General features: G+C 50.1%; 1 protein-coding gene across 1 annotated transcript; it reads right to left on the reverse strand.

The window, feature by feature from the left end:
- Positions 1-12,812: 12,812 nt before the first annotated feature.
- On the reverse strand, positions 12,813-15,682 carry MYOD1 (myogenic differentiation 1). Its single transcript, XM_033206364.1, has 3 exons — positions 14,546-15,682; positions 13,976-14,054; positions 12,813-13,691 (listed from the first exon to the last, which is right to left on the reverse strand). The coding sequence occupies exons 1-3, from the start codon at positions 15,173-15,175 to the stop codon at positions 13,441-13,443; spliced, it is 960 nt and encodes a 319-aa protein (XP_033062255.1). The 5' UTR covers positions 15,176-15,682; the 3' UTR covers positions 12,813-13,440.
- Between the last annotated feature and the right edge of the window lie 452 nt (positions 15,683-16,134).

The following is a 16,134-nucleotide window of genomic DNA, read 5'->3' on the forward strand; positions in this document are numbered from 1 at the left end:
TTCCGCGCCCCTCTCCCAGCCCCGCACCGAGCCCGGCCTCCTTCAACCTCGGCGCTGGGGGCGCCCGCCCCGCGAGGCTCCTGCTGCTCCCGGGGGACCCGCCCACGCCCCGCCCTCGGGGAACGCCACTCCAGCGGCTGGGGCTCCAAGAGACGTCTGGGCCCGCGCCCCCGGGTCAGACTGAGGTGAGAAGGGCGTTGGCACCCTCCCCTCGCCTTCCAAACCAGGGACCATCTGATCCCTGGTGAGACAAAGCTCTCTGGAGTTTTGTCATCAGAGACACCCTGGCCCGGACCAGTGCTGACCGCTCCAAGGAATCCTCTAATACCGACCCTTCCTGCGGAACCTGGAAGCCCCATGTTCCTTCCATGGGTAATATCTTGCATGGACCCCAACACACACACACACACACACACACACACACACACACACCACGTTATCCTCTACGCCCTCCACTAACAATCAGTCCTGGACTCCTATTAACCCCTTTGGACTCCTTACTGACCCTGGGCCCTTTCCAGCTTCAGACAGAGGGAGTCTCCCATGAATGCCACATCCATCCAAGCTCGCTGACTCTCCCACACTAACCCTGGATCCCTAGGTGGAGACCCCTTATGAAAAGGGCCTTCTGCCTTCAGAGGTCAGAAGCAGCAACTGCTCGTAGTTTCCCTGAGCACTGACACCCCCACCCTGCACTTCCTAGGGCTTCAGCTGCCCTTCGTGATTATGTCTGGGGGCTGGGAGGGAGCAGCTGCTTGCTGTGATTCCTCCAGCTTCACAGTTGGTCCTGGGGGTGGGAGTTCCAGTTTGAACCTCAAAGCCTTCCTGGCCCATGCCTGCTGCTAGTGCCTCCGTTTACTCAGTAGAGCAATCACTCCTTTACTCCTTACTTGTTTCATGATCCGTCCCAGGCACAAGGACACAAGAGATGTACCAGACCCAGCCTCTGGCCTTAAGAAGCTCCCAACCTTCTGGGGAGGTGGCCAGGTGGGCCTAGGCAGGACTGGGAGGTCAGGCCCAGCTCCAGGGGTGGCTGGGCTGGGAAAGAGGCTTATTGATCCCAGCTCAAACCAATCGAACACAGGATGGCTGGGCAAAGGGCGATTTAATTAAGAAGATACGAGGCTCTTATTACCTGCTGGCACTTTCTAACTGTGCAGACAGCTGTCCCTCTACCCTGACCCACAGATGCTGTCGTGAGCCTGGGGACAAAGCTGTGCCACAGACATCGCTCTCCTTACTTGGTCAGGGGAATCCCAGTCTAGTCACAGGAAAATCTGTGTGTGGTGGGTAAAAGACTTGGAGGAGTGGAGAGGGGCAGGGCAAGGATTGACAGATGGTAATAGGACAAGGGGAGAGATAGAGAGGCAAAATTAAGTCAGAAACACGGGCAGAGTTGGGTGGAGACAAAGAGAGGGTTGGAGTTTGGGGCCTGCATGGCACCTCCTCCTTCCAGATATTGATCTGTGTGATTCCTCTAAATAGGAGCTGTTTCCCCTTCAATCTCAGAGTAATACAGGGATGAGAGTGTTTTTGATTGTCCCTTTCACCCTGACCAGTGTGAGTTCCCATCTCCTAACCACAAGGAAGCCTGGCCTGGTGTGGACCAGCCTGGCCCATATTCAGATCCCCAGGATATGGGTTCTCAGAAAATTCTGTCCCAACATTGGTAGAAGATGAAATAGACATGGAGAATCCAGAAGGAAGGGAAAAAGGTGGACACAGAGGCAGACACACACATAGCGGGGAGAAATTAAGATGGGGAGAGACAAGAAAGCAGCCTCTCCAAACCTTCCTTTCTTTCTAGCCAGATGTCCAGCTCCTCTTCTCACCCAAGAAACCTTCTGGGACTCTACCAGCCATAGGGTTCTAGGATTTCACCTCTTTCCTCACCTGCAGAACCACATGGGATCAGAGTATGGCTCCTGATCTTCTCCGTAGCTCATCTGATCTCCATAAAAAGGCCATCAGCTCCTCCAGGGCTTTTTGTTTGCTTCCCTCCAGAGTGCCCAGAACACAGTAGATCCTCACTTAGTTCCAGATGATTTGAGAAAGGCTAGGAGAGAGGCCAGGATCCTAGAACCCAAGTGGCAGAGACTGTGGGAGTATGGAGCCCCTAATGGAGACCAAGTCAGGAGAAGGGACTTACCCAAGGTCTTCTAGGGAATTGGTGCAGGGCTCCATCACTACCCCATGGTGAATACTAAGGGGGGCTGCAGTGTGACCCAGGCAGTTGAGGAGGGTCACAGAGAGACGGAAACAAGGGGCTCCTGGTAGGTGGACGGTTGGGTGATTAGGGGCTCTGGACAGTGTGTTAGAAAGAGGGAGGTAGGCCAGGGTTGGAGGAAGAAGGAATGTGAAAGGGTATTCATTGCACCCTAAAGCCCATTACACCCTAAAATCCCCCAAGAGATAAGCAGAGAAAACTCAGACACAGGAGCTCCTCGGCAGGAGAGGGTAGCTGTTCCCAAGGTGCTCCACACTGTTCCACTTTAGGATTCCCACTTTGATCCCTGATAACACACCCCCAGCCCAGGCCCCAAAGAATGGCCCCCCTTGTGTATCCTGAACAGGACATCAAACTTTCTTCTCTCACTTCCCCTTCACACTGCGAGAATGCTTGCACTTGCAGACAGCCTAGGAAAACCAAGAGGGCAACACAGAAGAAATCAACAAAAAACAGAAACCAGAAAACAGAAGTAGAAGGTGTGGGGGGAAGTAGGAGGAGGAATTACTAACCAATCCCTAGCTTCTCACCCGCAAACACTAACCACAGACCCCCAGCTAGACTGAAAACCTCACTCCTTTTCCACTTTGGAGCAGTGCCTCCTATTTGCAGCCATTTACCCCTCCCTTGCAGAAGAAAGCTTGTGGTCTGGTGCCAGAGGGTCTTTGGTAGCTGGAGCTGGTGGGGATGGGAGCAGTGAACTACTGGTGGGGTGGTATGTTCAGTGGCTAAGAGCACAGACTTTAACACCAGACTGCCTGGGTTCAAATCCCAGCTCCACTACTGACTAGCTGTAACCTCAAGCAAGTTACTCAATTTCTCTGTGCCTCCATTGTTTTTACGCTGTATTGGAGTAATAATAATAACTCCTGTATCCTTAACACCTCAGTTCTAGAATTTCTCTTGTTCAGGCCCAAGAAGGGATTGCTGGGCTCCAGTAAGTTTCATGTAGGAAAGGCTAGAATATGAGCTAGTGTTGGGAGTGGACTAAAAAAAATGGTGAAGGGAGTTCTGAAGCCAAGTTTGGCCTATGTTTTCCCACCTGGCACGTGCAGGCCTTAGATCTGGTCCTGCTAAGCTCTGGAACTGGCCCAAGTCCAGCCCCTAGGCTTTTGTCCAGGTTGGCACATCCTCCATGCTGCTCTCCCAGGCCCAGAGCCTCAGCTCTCCTGGTGGGCTGGGGTGCCATCTTGTGGCCATGGCTGGAAACTAACCTAAGCTGGGTATTGACCGAGAAGGCTTCAAGGGTAGTAGCCCTGCTCTGATGGTAAGCCGTGGGAGTGGCAGGCATCCCATCCCCAGACCATACCACCTCCCTCCAATGGTCAGGGAAGATTGAAACCAGAGATGCCTTAGTGGGAAATCGGTGACCCTGGCTACAGATCTGTAACTTGAGCGGTGACCCTGGTAACCTGGGCTGGGCTGCAGTGAGGTATACAGCTGCTCCTTCTTGGAAACTTTGGGGCAGGGGGCTCCAAGATGGCTTAGGCCATGGGAAGTCCAGAAAGGGGCCAAGGTGAAGAATACTCTTGGAAGGTGTCTAGACCAAGGTTTCTCAACTTCTGCACTGTTGACATCTTGGATCAGATGTAATCTTTTGCCAGGGTTGGGGTGGGGTGCTGTACTGTGCATTGCAGGATATTTAGCAGGCCTCTGTCCACTAGGTGTCGGTAGAAGCCTCTTTCCCAGCCGTGATCACCAAAAAGGTCTACAGACACTGCCAAATGTCCCCTGGGAGGTACAATCTCTTCCGGTCCAGAGAACCACTGATGTAGACAGACTTGGTTACAAATCCCATTTTTGCTGCTTACTAGCTGCGTTGACTAGTCCCATTCCCTCTCTAGGCTTCTATTTCCTCATTATCCATAAAGGGACCAATGTTTGATGAGGATTAAATGACATGGTACCTCATTTCCTCTTCTTCCCTTTTCTCCCTTCGGGCTCCCTAGCCCAACTCTCATCCCTCTGTGACCAGCCCTCACACCCCCTCTCCCTCATGGACTCCTACCATCCTTCAGCAATGCCCCTTAGGGTGTCAGTGTGGCCCTGGGGGCAGAGCATCTGCACCCCCCGCCCCTAGGCCTGGATGCCTCTCCCTGCAGGCTGTGGGAGGGAGGCTGGGAAGGGTGAGATGAGATAATGGCTGTGGTGAACATGGTCAGGCATGCATATGGGTAGGGAGGCTGTGTGGGTGCAGGCCCTCCTGCAAGCATGTTCACAGCAGGACTGTGCAGAGGACACTGAGTTCTCCTCCCAGAAGCAGCTGGACACTCGTGGCTACCCTAAAGGTCTTCCCTCTGTGGCTCCTCTGATAGGGAGAGCCTGGCAAGTTCTCCTGTGCGTACACCTGTGGATATGTCAACCTGCAGGTGAGCATGGTCAGTATGCAGAGGTGGGTCGAGGGTGTGTAGGGCCTGAAACCTGGAAGTTTTGGGGGTGATTCTTTTAAAAAAGAAAGCAAAAAAGAATACAAAGTTGGGTACAAAAGTGAATATTTATTTAGACTTAGAAAAGGATTCAAGACCAAATATAAATTTTTAAAAAACTGACATATACTACAAATATTAAAAAATACAGGGCCAGGCGCGGTGGCTCATGCCTGTAATCCCAGCACTTTGGGAGGCCGAGGCGGGCAGATCACAAGGTCAGGAGATCAAGACCATCCTGGCTAACACGGTGAAACCCCGTCTCTACTAAAAAAACAAAAAAATTAGCTGGGCGTGGTGGCGGGCACCAGTAGTCCCAGCTACTCGGGAGGCTGACACAGGAGAATGGCGTGAACCCAAGAGGCGGAGCTTGCAGTGAGCCAAGATCATGCCACTACACTCCAGCCTGGGCAACAGAGCGAGACTCCATCTCAAAAAAAAAAAAAAAAAATACAGAAAAAAGCTTCATATTTTTATTAACTGCATGACACACCTATGTAATGATTTAAAATAAGTTACACTTATTTGGAAGCATTCAGTTTGCCAACAAAACAGTTGCAACTTTTTTTGCAATTACAGAATAATATTTAGTTAATGCAACATTTATTTTACACGAGCTGCATCAAATATGACTGAAAATTTAAAAAATCATCACCTTCCCTCCAATATAACTATTTTTTTTTCTGTGTACTAACAAGACCCTGCTTTAAATGTCTGTGCCGATTTATAGGTCCCAGATGGTACCAGGCACAGTTAGTAGCTACTGAAATCACCTCCTGCACAGGACTACTTAAAGATACATTATAAAATGCAAGGTACCCGGAAAACTCACAACAATATTGAAGAAGGAGAATAAAGCTGGAGGACTCACACTTCCCAATTTCAAAACTAACTACCACACTACAATAATCAAGACTGTGTGGTATTGGCATAAAGATAGATAGATAGATCAATGGAATAGAACTGAGAGTACAGAAATAAACTCATACATTTATGGTCAATTAATTTTTGACAAGAGTGCCAAGACAATTCAATGGAGAAAGAATCGTCATTTCAATAAATGATGCTGAAACGACTGGATATTCATATGCAAAAGAATGAATTTGGATCCCATCCTCACACCATATTAAAAATTAAAAATGGATGAAATTCCTCAATGTTATGACCAAAATCATAAAACTCTTAGAAGAACTTGAAGTAAGTAATGGTTTCTTAGATATGATGTCAAAAACACAAACAAAAAAAGAAAAAAAGGGAATAGTAGATAACTTGGACCTCATCAAAATAAAATAAACGTTTGTGCTTCAAAGGAAGTGAAAAGAATTCGCAGAATGGGAGATATAATTGCAAATCCTGTATCTGATAAGAGTCTGATATCTAGATTATGTAAGGAACTCTCATAACTCAATGTATTAGTCCGTTCTTACACTGCCGTGAATAAATACCCAAGACTGGGTAATTTATAAAAGAAAGATTTAATTGACTCACAGTTCTGCATTGCTGGGGAGGCCTCGGGAAACTTACAATCATGGCAGAAGGCAGGCACCTACTTCACAGGGTAGCAGGATGTAGTGAGTGCAAGCAGGGGAAACATCAGACACTTATAAAACCATCAGATCTCATTGAGAACTCACTATTATGAGAACATCATGGGGGAACCACCCCCAGTGATCCAAGTACCTCCACCTGGTCCTGCACTTGACACATGGGGATTATGGGGATTACAATTTTAGGTGAGATCTTGATGGGGACACAGAGCCAAACCGTATCACTCAACAACAAAAAGACAACCTAAGTTCAAAATGGGCAAATAATTTGAATGGACATTTCTCCAAATAAGATATACAAATACTCAATATGCACATGAAAACATGCTCGACATGTAATTAGAAAAATGCAACTCAAAACCCACTTCACACCCACTAGGCTACTTCTAATAAAAAAGATAACAGAAAGTTGTCAAAGATGTGGAGAAATTGGAACCCCTATATGTTGCTGATGGGAATATAAAATGGTACAGCTGCTTTGGGAAAAAGTTTGACAGTTCCTCAAAAATTTAAACATGCAGTTGTGATACAGCTAGCAATTCTGCTTTTAGATACATACCCAAGAAAATTGAAAGCATACATTTACACAGACACTTGTACTTGAATGTTCATAGCAGCATTATTCCTAATAGCTAAGAAGTAGAAATAACCCATGTGACCATCAACTGATGAATGAATTTAAAAAGTGTGATATATCCATATAATACACTATTATTCAGCATAAAAAGGAATGAAGTATGCTACATGCTGTAAGATAGATGAACTGGCTGGGTACAGTGGCTCACACCTGTAATCCCAGCACTTTGGAAGGCTAGGTGGGCGGATCACCTGAGGTCAGGAGTTTAAGACCAGCCTGGCCAACATGATGAAACCCCGTCTCTACTAAAAATACAAAAATTAGCTGAGCGTGGTGGTGGGTGCCTGTAATCCCAGTTACTTGGGAGTCTGAGGCAGAAGAATCGCTTGAACCCAGGAGGTGAAGGTTGCAGTGAGCCGAGATTGTGCCACTGCACTCCAGCAGTGGCTCACACCTGTAATCCTAGCACTTTGGGAGGCCGAGGTGGGCAGGAGGGAAAACTGTCTCAAAAAATAAAAAAAAAGATAGATGAAGCTTGAAAACATGATGTTGATGTTAAGTGTTGAGGTCTAGTTACAGTGGCATATTATGAATTTTATACATGATTCCATTCATCTGAAATATCCCAAATAGGCAAATCCATAGAGACAGAAAGTAGGTTAGTGGTTGCCAGGGGCAGGCAGGAAGAAGGGGATGGTGAAGAGTGATGGCTAATGCGTATGGGTTTCTTTCGGGAGTGATGAACATGCTTTGAGATCAGATAGTGGTGATGGTTGCATAGCCTTGTGCATATAGTACAAACCATTGAACTATGCATTTTAAAAGGGTGAATTTTGTGGCTGTGAATTATATCTTAATTTAAAAATTTGGAAAAGTAAAAGAAAGAAGGACCAGTTAACCAGGAGGCTATAATTGAGTTGCCTGTGCTGAGAATAAGCTTCTCAGTTTGTTGTGGTCCCAGTTCCCTTATCTGTAAGAGATCTACTTCATAATCTCTTCTTTCTTTGAAATGCTTTAAGCAAATTATGAAATAATTTCAAAACTGAGACATATCTTTTACATTTACTAATTTATTCCAGAGTAAATGCCAAAGTCCAGGTGAATTAAGTCCCATTCCCAAGATCTTAGAGCTGGTCAATGACACAGCCAGGCCTAGATCCCAGGGAATTATGTAGCCATTGACATATCATGGGACTCACTTCCCCCTGTTGCTGGGAAAGTTCTACATGAATTAAAACCCACTGTCACATGTTCTCTGAAAAAAATAAGTTATTAACTGCACAAAAGTGACCCTGTGCAATATAAAAACAAATATTGCACAGCCTCTCATCGAATGTTTTTAAATAGGAGTGACTTGTGTGCAGTGCGGGTGTTTCAAATGCCTTATAGATGAGAGGAAAAAAAAAAAAAAACGGAGCTAGGACCAACTTGTTTTTCATCATTATCACATCATCATCTTTGCCTTTATCTTCCTCCTCGTCTCCTCATTCCATCTACCTTCCACCTCTTGCTCCTTTTCCTTGCCTTTTTCAGTCTTGCCTACCTCTTTCCACCCGCATCCGGCTGCACATTCTTTGATTGCTTCTTCATGTGACAATGGTTTTATAATATCATTTTCTATACAGAGAATAAAGAGATTATTCAGTCTTTCCTTCAACATGGTTGATCAAAACTTGTTTTGTACCATTGATAATTTAAGGAAATTTCTTTCAGGCTCACAAGTCTATTGGAAATGTCATGTACATTTTTAGAATTGATGTCAAATTTGAGGAAACCTCAATCAAGTTTCTTTCATCTGTGGGCTGTAAAAACTTAAGGCATTTTGAGTTTTCTTGTGTGGTGACTAATTTTAAATATTTTTTAATTGACAAGTTTCATTAAAAATTGTGTTGATGATGTTGAGGTCTTGTTGTAGTGGCATATTATGAATTTTATGCTATCTTTCTGGATGCCAGTAGTTTGTAACAGATCAGCAAAAAATTTAAATATTTTCCCAATGTGTTCATGTAATTTACCATTATTCACTGGTGGAATTATTAAACCATGCAAGAGTCTTTTCCATAAATCTATTATAAAATTCTCTTCTTCTTTTAATAAACCACTTTTTGGTATGATCTAGATAAATTTTGTGGTTCTAATTGTCTTCTCAATGTCAGAATCATTTAACTTTATATCATTGTTCATCATTATTGCTTAGTTTTATATTTCATTTATTTAAAATATATTCCACTAAACCCAAATGAAATTTATACCTTTAGATAGGACTGATCCCAACATCCCCATAAATGCTACCCAACACAAGGGTCAGAATAGAAAGAGACAATGGTCATAACCAATTGTTAAAAGTGATTTACTTGGGCAAATTTAAAAAGTAACTAGACCATATAGACGTATTTCTAGGGTTTCCCCCAGGACCTTAGAAGGGGCTCATATGAGAGAGGGGAACTGAAGCTTAAACTTTATTGTCTTCACAGTCTATCAGCCTCTGGTGGTGTGCTCTGGGTACACATGTGCTTTTGTATGAGCACATATGTATAAAGACATATACATATGTCTCTGTGGAGAGCATGGCCGTGGTGTTTCCTCAGATCCAACACAGGTAAAATGACTCCATGAGCAAAGGATGTTCCATCTACACAGCAAGTGAAGTCAAGCTCAGCCAGTTGTCCCCCCTTGAGGGGACTGAGGTAAGGGACAGGCTAGGAGGGGACCTCAAACCCTATCCTCGGTGGTGTGACCCAATCTCCAGTTGCTCCCTTCCTGCCTGACTTTTCTCACTTCCTCTCTTCCGACATCCTCTGCAGAAGACACAGAGCAAGGGAGCTAAGAGTACAGTCTCTGGAGCCCTCTGCCTGGGTTCAAATCCTGGCTCATGACCTAAGCTGGTCTAATTGGACTTCTTCCCTGGGAATTTTCTTTTCTTTTTTCCCCCCAAGATGGAGTCTTGCTCTGTTGCCCAGAGCTGGAGTGCAATGGTGTGATCTCAGCTCACTGCAACCTCCACCTCCCGGGTTCAAGCAGTTCTCCTGCCTCAGCCTCCCAAGTAGCTGGGATTACAGGTGTGCGTCACCATACGTGGCTAGTTTTTATATTTTTAGTAGAGATGGGGTTTTACCAAGTTGGCCAGGCTGGTCTCGAACTCCTGACATCGTGATCTACCTGCCTCAGCCTCCCAAAGTGCTGGGACTACAGGCGTGAGCCACTGCGCCAAGCCTGGGAATTTTCTAACTGGGTTTAATGGTAAGATCCATGGTAACTCATGAGTTTCTGGAGAAAACCAATATGGACTAGGCGAGAGTGAAGCCAAGCAGAGACATGAAGTGGGCAGCCTAGAAGTGTGAGAGGAGCTCTAACTCCCAAAGTCCATAGATGCTGTGGTGCTTATAGCTCTACCTCCAGATATGAGCTGCCCCATGAGCTTCCAACACACCCTTTTGTGGGGTTTAGGCTAGTTTGAATGAGGTTTCTGTCCTGAAGTATTCTACACTAGATGTGTTGCCATACCTGCTTCTTCTCCTGAGGTCCCTATCTGTGTAACGGCACCACCACTTACTCAGAAGCAAACCATGGCCTCACGTCTGAAGCAAACCAGAGCCTGGAGTCATCCAAGGCTCCTCCTTCCTCTTCACTTTCTAGGGCCTCCACACACAAGGCGCTGTGAAGTTGCACAGGTTGTCACTACACAAGTGTACCCAGCTGAGGAGGTGAGTAGGGGCTGAAGTCCAGCCAGCTCTCTGCCTGCCTAGTCATGATCCCTGGTGCAGGGCAATGTCCCAGGAGAGAAGGGGTACTTTCTTCTAATTATACACGGACCCCCTCTAGGATCCTGGGACCGTCTTCATGTATAGAATTGCTTCCCTTGGTGCAGAAATTCTGCCTCCTCTGTCGACCTGCTTGCCTTCTCACTCAGCATTACCACCTCTGCTTACCCTGTTTCCTTTCCTTATGGTGTTTCTCATCATTTATAACATGTATTTATTCACTTGGTTCTTCATCTTATGGCTACTTCCCCAGTGGATTTTAAGCTGTATGAAGGTAGAGACTGTGCCTTCAGTGTTCTCTGCTATACCCTGAACACCAACACATTATTTGGCCCAGGCCGGTTCAGGATATGTCATACCTCCTGTAAGCAACTCCAGTGACTTCCTGAAAGATCTCCCTGTCTCAAGTCGTGTTCTCTCCTACCTATTCTGCCAGCCCAAACTGGCCTTTTTAAAATGCAGAATTATTTGTATCCTTCCCCTGTTTAGATTACTGTGTGGCTCCCTACTGCCCTCAAGATGAAGTCCAGATGAGGTCCACTGTGGTCCTGCCTCTGCCATTCCATCTTCCTCTGGCCCCTCCCCATGAGCATCTGCAGTTCCACAAAGGCAGTTTTCTTTCTCTCACCCCTGGATCTTTGCACCTGCTGTTTCCTCAGCTTGTAGCCCCCTTCGCTGAGTCCTCTTTCATGACCAACTCCTTCAAGATTCTCATTAAAGTTTACCTGTTTGTCTATATCTCCCCCAGACTAGTTAGGAAACCTTCCCCTTTGCTTCTATGGTGTTCCCCTGCTACGTGCACCTCCAGTATAGCACTTAATTCATCCGGATGTAACCAGCTGCTAAAAGGATCCCATCTTTCCCAAATGTTTGTGTGCTTCCCAAGGGCGGGAGCTGCATCCAACGGTCTCTGTTTTCACCCAGCTCAAGACCTGGCATCTGTGGAATCAATGAATTCATGAATGGACCCCAGGGGGTCTCAAAAGAGTATAAAGAATTCCAAGGGACATGTGAGGAAGTGGCCAGAAGACAAGTGGAGGATCATTAGTAACAGAACAGCTCTGGGCAGCTCCCCAGGGACCCTGTGTTGGGGAGAGCAGAGAATGGATCCTCAGACAGGTGATGAGGATACTCCTTCTGGCATCACGTCTTGCGTGCATTCCTGAGGGCCCCCTACTTGGCGAACAAAGCCCTTGAAAGTGGGCCTGTAGGGTTTTCAGGAAGAGCATCTGTGGGTGGGATGTAGGAGGTCCTGAGGTCCTGATGGCACATGTGTGTTGGGAGTGGGGAGGTGGTATGTGAATGGGGAAGAACCCTTGCCAGATCATCCCTCAGGGGCCTTGGACCCAAGGGAAAGCACAGGTACCTGTGTGTGTGTGGGCGCGCGCATGTGCGCACACGTGTGCATTGTGAGTGCATTGTCTACTCTTGTTTCTTAAGAGAGAGCTCAAATGACAACTCCTCCAGAAAGCCCTCCCCAACACCCAAGCTAAATAAATGCCCCCTCCTCTGCTCTCAGAGAGTTATAGGCTGATGAAGAGTACCTATGCCACCTGTGATGATGCTGACCCACATGCCGCTCTGCTCACAGGATCCCGGCTCCTGTCATCCTATGGAATCTGATAGAGTAGGGGTGCTCTAGGTGCTGGGTAGAGGTGTCTGCGCCTGTCTGGCCTTCTATGTTGCCTCTTTGCATTTACACCTATTACTAATGGCCTGTAAGGGCCAGAGAGCTTACAGCACATCTCTACACTCATTTAGCTTTTCCTCAGAATGCTGTGGGCACCCTATCACATCTTCTATACCCACGAAGCCCCCAAGTGAAGCCTGGGCCACAACCTTCCTGTGGTTCTTCTGGTTATCACACCTGGGTTCACTCACTGTATATGGAGGGGATGATTCTCAGCCTTGAATGAACTTCAGAGTCACCTGCGGAGCTTTTGAAAAAAATTCCAGTACCTGGCCCTGGGTATCTGGAGCAGAAACATTAAATCAGAATCTCTGGGGGGTGAGCTCAGACATGGGTTTAAAAAATACTCATATCAACCTGCGTACCCTTCCATAAGAGCCACGGAAGTGTGTGGTGATGTTGTCAAGGTCAGAGGAACTTCCCCACGTATTGGAGAAATTTGCACCCCTCCTTCCTTCCCCAGGCAGCAGGCTTCCTCCTTGCAATCCGCCTGCCGTCTACAGGGGTCGCTGAGGGACAGCTGGCCCAGTTTGCGGATTTTCCTCCGGATCCCACTCCCATGCCCAGGGAAAGCCGGAGCCACCGCGGTATAAATTAGCGCCTTTATTTTGAACACCTGAGCGAGCGCCCGCGGCTCGCCCGCCTGCGGTATAAACGTACAAATTCCCTGTAGCACCACACACCATGCCTCAGAGATAAATACAGCCCCAGGGGCTCCTGCTCTGGCAAAGCAACTCTTATTTACAGGAATAGATTACAAAAGTATTATAAAAAGTGGTCCTGAACCGGGGAACGGGTTGGGAGTGGGTTACGGTTACACCTGCTGCATTTGGGACAGGAGTGCACCTGGGCCTCACGCCCCCCAAATTACCGGTGCATCCCGGTGCAGGGCTTAGGTCTGGGAGGGTTTCACCCCCATGGGGTTGGGCGCGAGAAAGCTGAACTTGGCCCCTCAAGGGTCAGCTCTGGCCCACCGAGGAACACGGAGCGGCCATCGCAATGAATCTCCGGGAAGGGTGCTGCGTGGAAAAAACCGCGCTGAGTCCTTGCCCTGGGTGGCGGGAGGCGGAAACTTCAGTTCTCCCGCCTCTCCCACCTCAAGAGGGGTCGCTTTTAAAGCGCTGTTGGGAGGGGGGCATTTAAGTTCAATCTTTTGGGCGCGAGGGACCCTAGGGGCACCATCCCTCGGGCGGGTGGGCGGCCACCCGCCCCTCAGAGCACTTGGTAGATCGGGTTGGGGTTCGCACCCGCAGGGCACTGCGGGGCAGCGTCCGGGGACTGGGTGGGGTCGCCGCTCTCTCCCTCGCTGGAGGCAGCAGCCTCTTGCCCGCTCGGAGGCGACTCCGGAGGCACGTCGGCCAGCAGGAGCGCGGGCGCCGCAGGGCTCTCGGTGGAGATGCGCTCCACAATGCTGGACAGGCAGTCTAGGCTCGACACCGCCGCACTCTTCCCGGGCCTGAGTTCTGCGCGGGGAGGGCTCGGTTAGTAAGCAGGGGTGCGGCCGCGACAAGCCTCCCACCCCTGGGTCCAGTACTTTGAGACAGATTGGAAACTGAGGACTTGTCTGAGTCCGGGACAATCGAAAGGAGAAGGAGCTACTTGCTTAGTATTTCATCGCCTGCACCACCTCCCGGGACATAGGCGTGTGTGAGTTGGGGTGGGGGCGTCCTAGATAGAGAGAGGCCAGGACAGCTCCATGAAGGCCATGGGGAGGAGGAGCGAGCAGGGCGAAGCCTGGAATACCTACCGCTGGGCGCCTCGCTGTAGTAGGCGCCTTCGTAGCAGTTCCGCCGCCGGGCGCCGCTCGGGGGGCCGCTGTAGTCCATCTGCAAACAGCAAGGGCGACTGAGTCAGGCCCGCGGGACGGCGCGGGGCCCGAACACCAATCTCTGTAGCCGCCCCCTCCCTAACTCTAGCCTCAGCCTCGAGTTCCGGGCCCAGACCTGTCCTGGTTGGGGGTGATTACGGGTGGGTAGGAGATGAGGTCTGCAACATGCTGGGCCAAACCAAGGGCGGACAGTCACCAAGGGGCACAAATTTATATTTTGGAAGTAGGGAAAAGTATAGAAAAAGATCTTCGCGTCCGCGCTGCTGTGTTCTAATCCCGCCCCCAACGGGGTGGCTCGAACCTTTGCCCTCACGCTTCCAAAACAATTAGGCTACCCCAGTGACAGCTGCCCAGGACACGGGGGTCCTCTCTCTTGGAAAGGATCCCGTACTAAACCTCCCGCAAGGCCAGCTCCCCGCTCTTGGAAGCACATCCCAGATATCCGGAGCGCCGCCCTAACGTCCTCACTTCCTGGGGTCCCGGCCTTACCATGCCGTCGGAGCAGTTGGAGCGCGGGCTGGACGCGTCGGAGTCGCCACTGTAGTGCTCGCCGCCGCGGCCTGGGGGCAGCGGGCCCGGCGCATAGAAGGCGGCGGCGGCGCCAGGGGGCGCGGCGTCCTGGTCGCGCAGCAAAGCCTGCAGGCCCTCGATATAGCGGATAGCGTTGCGCAGGATCTCCACCTTGGGCAACCGCTGGTTCGGGTTGCTAGACGTGCAGCGCTTCAGCGTCTCAAAGGCCTCATTTACTTTGCTCAGGCGGCGCCGCTCGCGCATGGTTGCGGCCTTGCGGCGGTCAGCGTTGGTGGTCTTGCGCTTGCACGCCTTGCAGGCCCACAGTAGGCAGCGGCCCGCCTGGTGGTGCCCGCTGGGCGCGCGCACATGTTCGTCCTCACGCGCGCCGGGGGCTGGGTGCACCGCCCCGGGGAAGTGCGAGTGCTCTTCGGGTTTCAGGAGCGCGCCCACGTGCATCAGGCGCGGGTCCAGGTCTTCGAAGAAGCGCAGGTCCGGGGAGTCGAAACACGGGTCGTCATAGAAGTCGTCCGTTGTGGCAAAGGAGCAGAGAGAGCCGTCGGGGCCCGTCAGGTCTACGTCGCGGAGCGGTGGCGACAGTAGCTCCATATTCTGGCGGTGGCGCGGCACCGTCCTGGCTTCGCCCAACCCAAGCGGCAGAGAGTGGCCGGAATTTTCCGCCGCTCGGGAGCCCCGGCTGTTGATAGTAAAGTGCTGGAAGTCTGAATGACCACCCACTGTCCCCCACCCCTCCCTGTCCTGTCCCGCCTGATTTGTGGTCAAGGAAAACGGCGGCAGCACCCTAGGGCTTCTTCACCCCTAGCTTCGCGCCAGGCGCCCTGGACTATTTATCCGTGGTAACCTAAACGCCCCGGAGCCCAGGCTGGCAGCTAGGGGCGGGGGAGCCCGAGACCAATAGGAATACAGCGGGGCGGGGCTTGGGGAGTCCCCTGGGTGGCCGCAGGGGCCCGCAGAGTGGCCAGCCAGCCCGCGCCTCCACACTGGCGCGCGCTCTCGGTCCCCCACCGGGCAGGGAGGGAGGGAGCGACCAGTAGCCTTAGGCGGCTGCACTTGGCTCTCCGGCACGCCCTTTCCAAACCTCTCCAACACCCGACTGCTGTGTCCGCGGGAAACGCTGGCTGTGCGCGCTCACCTCTGAGCTGACTTTTAATACTCCTCCGCCCCTGATTTGTGGGGAACGCATGGGTAGAGCAGCTGTAGAAATCAGTTCGTGAGTTATTTGGACAGAGGCAAGGCATTAGGGGCATAGAGCTGAGAGAGTGAGACCGTGAAAGAGGGACCGAAAGAGGTTGAGAGACACGCAGAAAGCAGAAAGCTTAGTGTCAGGGGCAAAGAAACGCACGAGTGCACAACAGGCAGAGAAACCCCGATAGTTGAAGTGGGAGAGCCCGAGACAAACGGGTCGTAGAGGCTGTGATATTCCGCCAGTCCCCGACCTGGGAGTTGCTCAGGAGGTCGTGGACCCAGTCCTTCTTCCCTAGACGCTTAGAAACCCCGCCATGGTTGTACAGGAATCGGAGATTGCTGCTAAAGCTTCCCGCCAATCT

This window comes from Trachypithecus francoisi, unplaced genomic scaffold, assembly GCF_009764315.1.
Source record: "Trachypithecus francoisi isolate TF-2019V2 unplaced genomic scaffold, Tfra_2.0 Lachesis_group8, whole genome shotgun sequence".
Classification (NCBI taxonomy): Eukaryota; Metazoa; Chordata; class Mammalia; order Primates; family Cercopithecidae; genus Trachypithecus; species Trachypithecus francoisi.